A 10,153-nucleotide genomic window follows, 5' to 3' on the forward strand; every position below is an offset into this window, starting at 1 on the left:
TATGTTGGTTTCTAGGTGTTCATTTCTATGTTGTGGTGGTTCTTGATTATTCATGTGACTCCCAATCGGAGGTAACGAGTGACAGCTGTCGGCTCGTTATCTCTGATTGGGAGCCATATTTAAACTGTTGTGGTTTCACTGTGTGTTTGTGGGTTTTTGTTCCGTTTTCGGTCTGTTGTACCGTGGACTTCATTTGAGTCGTCTTTTGTTTTGTATTTGGTTACTTTGATTAATAAAGTCATGTTTCTTGGACACGTTGCGCCTTGGTCATACTTGGACGACATAGACGACCATGACACTTGCTTAGTGGTGTTGCAGACTCTTGGGCCTTTCAGAACAGGTGTATATATACACTGAGATCAAATGACAGATCATGTGGAACTTAAATAAAGTCCACCTCTGTGCAATCTAAATAATTATGTGAATTCTGAAGGTAATTGATTGCACCAGATCTTAATTAGGGGCTTCATAGCAAAGGGGGTGAATACATACAGTGAGGGAAAAAAGTATTTGATCCCCTGCTGATTTTGTACGTTTGCCCACTGACAAAGAAATGATCAGTCTATCATTTTAAATGGTAGGTTTATTTGAACAGTGAGAGACAGAATAACAACAACAAAATCCAGAAAAACGCATGTCAAAAATGTTATAAATTGATTTGCATTTTAATGAGGGAAATAAGTATTTGACCCCTCTGCAAAACATTACTTAGGTGGAAAAACCCTTGTTGGCAATCACAGATGTCAGACATTTCTTGTAGTTGGCCACCAGGTTTGCACACATCTCAGGAGGGATTTTGTCCCACTCCTGTTTGCAGATCTTCTCCAAGTCATTAAGGTTTTGAGGCTGACGTTTGGCAACTCGAACCTTCAGCTCCCTCCACAGATTCTCTATGGGATTAAGGTCTGGAGACTGGCTAGGCCACTCCAGGACCTTAATGTGCTTCTTCTTGAGCCACTCCTTTGTTGCCTTGGCCGTATGTTTTGGGTCATTGTCATGCTGGAATACCCATCCACGACCCATTTTCAATGCCCTGGCTGAGGGAAGGAGGTTCTTACCCAAGATTTGACGGTACATGGCCTCGTCCATCGTCCCTTTGATGAGGTGAAGTTGTCCTGTCCCCTTAGCAGAAAAACACCCCCAAAGCATAATGTTTCCACCTCCATGTTTGACAGAGGGGATGGTGTTCTTGGGGTCATAGGCAGCATTCCTCCTCCTCCAAACACGGTGAGTTGAGTTGATGCCAAAGAGCTTGATTTTGGTCTCATCTGACCACAACACTTTCACCCAGTTCTCCTCTGAATCATTGAGATGTTCATTGGCAAACTTCAGACGGACATGTATATGTGCTTTCTTGAGCAGGGGGACCTTGCAGGCGCTGCAGGATTTCAGTCCTTCACGGCGTAGTGTGTTACCAATTGTTTTCTTGGTGACTATGTTCCCAGCTGCCTTGAGATCATTGACAAGATCCTCCCGTGTAGTTCTGGGCTGATTCCTCACCGTTCTCATGATCATTGCAACTCCACGAGGTGAAATCTTGCATGGAGCCCCAGGCAGAGTGAGATTGACAGTGTTTTGTGTTTCTTCCATTTGCGAATAATCGCACCAACTGTTGTCACCTTTTCACCAAGCTGCTTGGCGATGGTCTTGTAGCCCCATTCCAGCCTTGTGTAGGTCTACAATCCTGTCCCTGACATCCTTGGAGAGCTCTTTGGTCTTGGCCAAGGTGGAGAGTTTGGAATCTGATTGATTGATTGCTTCCGTGGACAGGTGTATTTTATACAGGTAACAACCTGAGATTAGGAGCACTCCCTTTAAGATTGTGCTCCTAATCTCAGCTCGTTACCTGTATAAAAGACACCTGGGAGCCAGAAATCTTTCTGATTGAGAGGGGGTCAAATACTTATTTCCCTCATTAAAATGCAAATCAATTTATAACATTTTTGACATGCGTTTTTTCTGGATTTTGTTGTTGTTATTCTGTCTCTCACTGTTCAAATAAACCTACCATTAAAATTATAGACTGATCATTTCTTTGTCAGTGGGCAAACTTACAAAATCAGCAGGGGATCAAATACTTTTTTCCCTCACTGTACATGGCAAAAATAAAATGTGGGCCTACAAAGAGGGAATGTCAGCTCACTGTTTTACTCCTCTCAAACTTGATATGTTAATAAAGCTTTGTTGATTAAGATATATTTCCAAGAGGTCTCAGGAGCCAAATCCTTTATCGACAGTCTTGACTACTTCACGGTTGCATTGGGCATACCAAAAAAAAGCCTTAATTGAGATGACGGGAGGCTATGCCTGGTTTTTAATTAAATAAAACAAAATGAGTTTTTTATGCTTCTAAATACGAAGTATACAGGCACCAAAAGCACATTAGGCTACTCTTGTTCCATACGCATCTGGGCAGTGTGCGTCACGGCTGGATAGGCTGCGTTTCTGCTGTTAAAAGTCATGCCAAAACCAACTGCGTTACTGCTAAAAAACAGCTTTTGGTTGGTCTTAAATATCCCTATCAGCGCTGCCTGAAATTAGCACTTTGGATCATGTTCTAAGGACACACCTCAAATATTACCACCCTCTGAGAGCAAGCGAGCTGATATAAGACAGGTAAATTGCTGAACCTGGTGTTAGGGCAGAAAAATGCCAGTGCGCCAGTTTTTACATGAAAAAATTGCAAACTAACACCAACCGAAAATAGAGCCCTTTCTGTACTTGACTATGGCGAGTGTTTGTGTGTGTGTGTGTGTGTGTGTGTGTGTGTGTGTATAAATCATGTGAATGTGAATGTCCGGGCTACGTGCATGTCTGTGTGTGTGCTGCTCCTCCTCCTCCTCCTCCTCCTCCTCCTCACCTGGCTCCTGTCCTTGTCGACCTTCTTGAAGCACTTATTGAGGGACAGGTTGTGCCTGACAGAGTTCTTCCAGCCCGTGGGAGCGTTGGCGAAGTAGGGGAAGTGTTCCAGGATCCAGTTGTATATCTCCTTCACCGGCAGCCTCTTGGACGGAGCGTCCTCAATGGCCATGAAGATCAGGCAGCTGAACGAATAGGGAGGCTTACAGTTGGGGTTCCGATCGACGTCATACGTCAGATCCCCGCCCGCTATCGGCGACGGCGGCATGTTGTCGTGGTCCCTGTCGCCACGGTTACCGTCCCCACCCCCTTCGCCACCCACGGGGCTGACGCTGCGCAGCACGGGGTCTCCGAAGCTGTTGAGCAGGTTCTTGCTCTCATGGAGCCAGTTGAGATTGGTCAACTCCTCATCCTCCATACCTGGGGTGGAGGTGCCTTTCACAGGCTTGGCGGCCCCGCCGGTAAGGGATGCCAAGGGGAGGGCCAGGGGGGCGGGGAGGGCCAGGTCGAGTTCCTCGGCCTCCTGCAGGGCGCGGGACAGCGAGCCGGCCTGGTAGAGGTGGGACAGGCTGGCGCTGGCCACACTGATACCAGACACCTCTGGCTTCTTACTGGGGGGCATGACGGGACCCATGGACACCACCACCACCACCTAGACTCCTGGAGGTCATATAGAGAGGGGGGTTAGTCTTAGACAGTTAGTCAATGGAGATAGATAGAGAGAGAAGTTAATTATAAACATTGACCTTACGATTCCATCATGACAGCTGGAGGACACAACGTTACACACACACACACATACACACATACACACACACACACACACACACACACACACCTCATGCAACCTGACTTTTCTGAATACTCCAAATTACACCCCACACACACACTCCCACTGAAATACTTTACACACTGCTGTTCAGGGTGTTCAGGACCAGTTTATTATTCTAAAACCACCCATTCTAAAACTGACTGCAACTCTTTGTTTAGGGTTGCAGTGACTTCATTAGCTGTGGTTGCTGACACATATAGGGTTAAATCATCAGCATACATGGACACACAGGCTTTGTTTAATGCCAGTGGCAGGTTATTGGTAAAAATAGAAAAGAGTAGAGGGCCAAGAAAGCTGCCCTGTGGTACACCACACTTTACATGTTTAATATTAGAGAAGCTTCCATTAAAGAAGACCCTCTGTGTTCTATTAGATAGATAGCTCTAAATCCTCAATATAGCAGAGGTTGAAAAGCCATAACACACGTCTTGTCAACATCAGATTATGGTCAATAATTTCAAAGGTTGCACTGAAATCTAACAGTACAGCTCCCACAATCTTCTTATTATCCATTTCTTTCAGCCAATCATCAGTAATTTGTGTCAGTGCAGTACATGTTGAGTGCCTTTCTATATAGGCATGCTGAAATACACTCAGTGGCCAGTTTATTAGGTACACCACCCCGTTCACGAAAATGGATCGCTCCTACAGACAGTGAGTCATGTGACCGTGGCTTGCTATATATAGCAGGCTGACAGGCATCGAGGCATTTAGTTACTGTTCGATTGAACGTTAGAATGCGACTTTGAGCGTGGTAGGATCATCGGTGCCAGGCGTGCTGGATCCAGTATTTCAGAAACGGCAGTCCTCCTGGGCTTTTCACGCATGACTGTGTCTAGGGTTTACCGAGAATGGTGCGACAAACAAAAAACATCCAGTCAGCGGCAGTCCTGTGGGTGAAAACAGCTTGTTGATGAGAGAGGTCGAAGGAGAATGGCAAGAATCGTGCAAGCTAACAGGCGGCCCACAAACAGACAAATAACGCCGCAGTACAACAGTGGTGTGCAGAATGGCATCTCGGAAAGCACAACTCGTCGATCCTTGTCACGGATGGGCAGCCGACCAATCAGCCTGTTACCGGTGCTTAGCAAACTTTTGGAAAAAATGGTGTTTGACCAAATAACATTTTATTTTACAGAAAAAAAAATTAACAACAGACTTTCAGCATGCTTATACGGAAGGGCACTCACATGCTCGGCACTGACAGAAATGATTGATGATTGGCTGAAAGAAATTGATAATAAGAAGATTGTGGGAGCTGTTTTGTTAGATTTCAGTGCAGCTTTTGATATCACTGATCATAACCTACTGCTGACAAAACGTAGGTGTTATGGATTTACATCCTCTGCCTTATCATGGACCGACAGTTACCTATCTAATAGAACACAGAGGGGTTTTCTTTAATGGAAGCCTCTCTAATGCAAATTCGGTTGAGTGTTGTGTACCGCAGGGCAGCCGGCTTGGGCCATTATTGTTTTCTGTGACCTTCCACTGACATTGAATAAAGCCTGTGTGTCTATGTATGCTGACGACTCAACCGTATACACCAGCTACGACAGTAAAATAAATAACGGACACCTTCAACATAAAACACCAGTCAGTTTTAGAATTGGTAACTAGCAATAGGCTGGTACTAAAAATCTCAATGGTTGCTAAAATGGGAAGAGGTCTATCCATGATAAGGCGTTGCTCTGCTTTCTTGACATCTAAATCAACCAGGCAGGTCCTACAGGCCCTAGTTTTGTCACACCTGGACTACTGCCCAGTTGTGTGGTCAAGAAGGACAATGGAAAATTGCAGCTGGTCCAGAACAGAGCAGCACGTATTGCACTTAGACGTACATGGAGGGTGACTGTCAGTTGCATGCATGTCAATCTCTCCTGGCACAAAGCTGAGGAGAGATTTACTGCATCACTATTGGTCTTTTGCGAGGTGTTGATGGGTTGAAGGTACCGAACTGTCTGTTCAAGCAGTGCGTCAATCTGTCAGTTTAAGCTGTTTTTTTGCATTGGATGCGTCTCAATCCACCAAATTCACCAGTGTCGAACTTCCACATCTGCGATGAAAGATGGCAGAGCTAGAGCGGTGTTTGTCAGACCATGAGATATCTCACGTAAACGTCGGTTTGACCTACAAACTAATGGGACCCCACTGTGGAAAGGGGAGATTCCCGCGAATACGATGTTGTTCCATTTTACTCTATGACCCCCACAAGTGTCACAGGACTCATCTGAAGGTAAGCGGTACCGGTTTTAAAAAAAGTATGAAGGTAGTTTTGTGCCTACCCCAAAAAAGGGGTTAAATATGTGTTTAAAAATATATATATATTTCCAGAGTTTTTTTTCTCCTAGATTTATGACAGACACTTCAAAGCCTTGTTTATTATGATTCATTTTTTTACTGTCCTTTTTGCCTTTTATGAATGTGTTATTCGATGCGTTTCTATGGGCTTTAGTAGTAAAGGCCAAAATCAATATTTTATCAAATCATTTTTGTATATATCGTTTTTTTATACCTAAAGGGGTCCTACACTTCTAAATCAAATAGCTAAATGATCCATAATATGACCATCTTAAAACAATTCCATATGTCAGCTTCATCTGACTCGATGAAATAACCAGGCCGGTGTAGCCCTAACCTTCACATAACCAGGCTGTTTTAGCCTAACCTTCACTTAACCATGCTGTTTTAGCCCTAACCTTCACATGACCAGGCTGTTTTAGCCCTAACCTTCACATAACCAGGCTGTTTTAGCCCTAACTTTCATATAATCAGGCCGTTGTAGCCCTAACCTTCACATAACCAGGCTGTTTTAGCCCTAACCTTGACATAACCAGGCTGTTTTAGCCCTAACCTTCACATAACCAGGCTGTTTTAGCCCTAACCTTCACATAACCAGGCTGTTTTAGCCCTAACTTTCATATAATCAGGCCGTTGTAGCCCTAACCTTCACATAACCAGGCTGTTTTAGCCCTAACTTTCATATAATCAGGCCGTTGTAGCCCTAACCTTCACATAACCAGGCTGTTTTAGCCCTAACCTTCACATAACCAGGCCGTTGTCTATTTATTCCTTATCTATTCCTCTCCCCTCCTCTCTCTCCGTTTCTCTTTTCCTCAAATTCCCTATGCTATTTCTCTCTCTCTCTCTCTCTCTCTCTCTCTCTCTTCTCTCTCTCTCTCTCTCTCTCCCTCAATCTCTCTCTCTTTCCCTCTCTCTCTTTCTCTCCTTCTCTCCCTTCCTCAATATCTCTCTCTCTCCCTGTCTCTCTCTCTCTCTCTCTCTCCCTCTCTCACCCCTGCGTATCTAATTGAGGTAACAATCATGTTTCTATGATTTAATCCGCTATTATCAGGGGATTTTGTTTTACCAAAGCAGTCTCTTGAAAAACACACTCACTACCCCGTTATAAAACTATTCATGCTCCAGCGGAGGCAGGTGAAACACAGGTCGGTTTTACAGTTACACGCCATGGTAAACAAGTAGCACCCAGATTGGACCCCGTGCTCCCTTTAATTAAAGATGTGCGCAAGCGTGTTTCTTCCCAAAAGTATATATGAGAGACGTACTCAAGCGGGTCTCTTCCCAAAAGTATATGAGAGACGTACTCAAGCGTGTTTCTTCCCAAAAGTATATGAGAGACCTAGTCAAGCGTGTTTCTTCCAAAAAGTATATATGAGAGACGTACTCAAGCGTGTTTCTTCCCAAAAGTATATGAGACGTACTCAAGCGTGTTTCTTCCCAAAAGTATATGAGAGACGTACTCAAGCGGGTCTCTTCCCAAAAGTATATGAGAGACGTACTCAAGCGTGTTTCTTCCCAAAAGTATATGAGAGACCTAGTCAAGTGTGTTTCTTCCAAAAAGTATATATGAGAGACATACTCAAGCGTGTTTCTTCCCAAAAGTATATGAGAGACGTACTCAAGCGTGTTTCTTCCCAAAAGTATATGAGACGTACTCAAGCGTGTTTCTTCCCAAAAGTATATGAGACGTACTCAAGCGTCTTTCTCCCAAAAGTATATATGAGAGACGTACTCAAGCGGGTTTCTTCCCAAAAGTATATATGAGAGATGTACTCAAGCGTGTTTCTGTAGTTACAGTTTTGTCCCATCGCTGCAACTCCCCTACGGACTCGGGAGAGGTGAAGGTCGAGAGCCATGCGTCCTCCAAAAACACGACCCTGACAAGCCGCACTGCTCGCTTAACCCGGAAGCCAGCCGCACCAATGTGTCGGAGGAAACACTGTCCAGCTGACGAACGAAGTCAGCTTGCAAGCGCCCGGCCCACAACAAGGAGTCGCTAGAGCATGATGGGACAAGGAAATCCCGGCCGACCAAACCCTCCCCTAACCCGGACCAATTGTGTGCTACCTCATGGGTCTCTCAGTCACGGCCGGCTGTGACACAGCCTGGGATCAAACCCGGGTCTGTAGTGATGCAGTGCCTTAGACCACTGTGCCATTCGTGAGGCCCTCACTTGACATTTTTTAGGAACGTTTTTGAACTGCACACCACCACAACATGCACTTGCTGTGTTGACCTAGTTACTAGGCTAAGCGAGATTTGAACTCACGACCTTTGGGCAGTTAGACCGTTGCGTTCTTGCCTAACCTTTTACTGCAGTGGGCTAAATCAGGGTCACACAGAGTGTTTCTTGGTAGTCTTTAAAAAATCTACTTTGAAACAAAAGTATACACCTCACACATATGGTTATGGGCTTTCAAAAAAGAAGGCACCTGTACCATGTCAGATATAGAGTTGGAATGTATTCCATTTTGAGTTTGCATTCCAATATTACACTTTATATACATCACAGAAGACTGAAATATAACAAAACCGTTTGGCATAGAAACACTGGATTTTCTGCATCTAAAAAATATATAGTTGATTAATTATGAAAATATTAATAACATTCCACCAATGAGGCCACTAGGTCACTTGTCTGCAGAAAAGGGCTCCCTGTATGTCTATCACATAACCGTGAGAACCCTTTCCCAAAGACTCTCCAATAAAAATAGAATTATAAAACTCTCGACTTTCTACTGAACTGCAAGGACCACGCGCAGAGGTGAGTCCAGCGACTCATGTCATTGATGTCATGTAATTGTTTAGTTCACAGCAATTACAGGTATGTCTTTTATCCATCTAAATGCAGGGCTTTGCATCATAGTTCCATCATGCTGGTTCAGTATTACAGTATAATAGGCTGCTGGTTGTTGATACAGTATGTGGGAAATTGTGGGAAAGACAACCAGTAGCCAAACATGACAAGCTCACAGAAGAAAATATTTTTGCCAGTCCATTCGATTCTTATCTTCGTGTAAGCAAGGCTACATTACAAGGAATATGCGACTGCAAGCATTAAACTATTAATGTAAACTTTGACTGCAGATATCCTAGGTTAAAAGTAAAAAGCCAACCGTGGAAGCCGAGCCTATAGCCTACTGCGCCCTCGTGCATGAATAACAGATGCTCAAAGCACAGTTCAGAACAGTAGCCTATAATGTTATAAAATAACAGAAGATAAAAAAAACTTTGGGAAAACGATAAGCTATGTAGCGACGCTTTAGCCTACTGTCTGCAACCTAAGCTATACATATTACCACTTTATAGCCTATCCTACCATATATTAACAGGCTGTAAAAAGTCAATCTAAAATCATATTCGTTTTTAATGAAAGTAGATTCGATTTTTGGTATTTTGTCAAATGTAGCCTACGACTGTGATTGGTACGTCACATGTCAAGGCTTCAAGCACATGCAAAGCGATATGGAGCCTATTGATCAGTAAAATATTAATTCATCTACTCGAATGTCAGATACGAACGAATGTCATATATTCCGACAAGGATTGTAAACTCTGTTTTATCCCCTTACCTGATGATCTAGCCGAATCAGGAGGCACAAATCTTTGGAACAACCGCTCCTGCGTTAATTCCTTTAAAATATTCCATTGTAATCCTCACCCCTAATCAAACACCGAGGTTTATAAAGAGAAAGCCCGGGGAAAGCGAACCAAGTCCGGTCATAAATCATAGTCCCCATCCGAGCATAGCCAGCACTCCGGTTATTTGAGCTCTTCCTCGTCCCTAATGCAGAATGTGTGTGAGAGAGAGAGAGAGCGAATGTGTGTCCCGTCTGCGGCTGCTCAAGCAAGAGAGGAGGGTAAAACAGACTCTCGTCAGCAAATGAGAAGTGCACATGACCTCCGGCCAAAGCTGGGGGCTGGCCGTGCGCACGCACGCACGCACGCACGCACACACGCACGCACGCGCGCGCGCACACACACACACACACACACACACACACACATAGCGTGGTGGTGGTGTTGAGCCCAAAAGTAAAGAAGTGAACATGATAAAGTCGGGTGTGTTTTAGGGCCCAAATAGCAGCTGTCCAAAGACATCAACATTTGTTTTGGAGAGAAGAGGACCTTGTGACTGGAGTGAGTCGATCTCTGTCA

The 10,153-nt window shown here is 44.3% G+C and overlaps 1 protein-coding gene across 2 annotated transcripts in view; it reads right to left on the reverse strand.

Annotated features, from left to right (window-relative positions):
* The window catches only part of LOC123482222 (forkhead box protein N3-like), a 126,546-nt gene extending 116,736 nt beyond the window's left edge, over positions 1-9,810 (reverse strand). Inside the window, exons 1-2 of one of the 2 annotated variants that reach the window (XM_045209088.1) lie at positions 9,657-9,810; positions 2,861-3,519 (exon numbers count right to left, since the gene is read on the reverse strand). In XM_045209088.1, coding sequence (XP_045065023.1) covers positions 2,861-3,493 — 633 coding nt within the window. In that variant the 5' untranslated portion in view covers positions 3,494-3,519; positions 9,657-9,810. Of the gene's footprint in view, positions 1-2,860; positions 3,520-9,567 lie in introns of both variants that reach the window. The other variant, XM_045209087.1, reaches the window with a different exon arrangement.
* Between the last annotated feature and the right edge of the window lie 343 nt (positions 9,811-10,153).

Source organism: Coregonus clupeaformis, chromosome 29, assembly GCF_020615455.1.
Source record: "Coregonus clupeaformis isolate EN_2021a chromosome 29, ASM2061545v1, whole genome shotgun sequence".
In the NCBI taxonomy this organism is placed as follows: domain Eukaryota; kingdom Metazoa; phylum Chordata; class Actinopteri; order Salmoniformes; family Salmonidae; genus Coregonus; species Coregonus clupeaformis.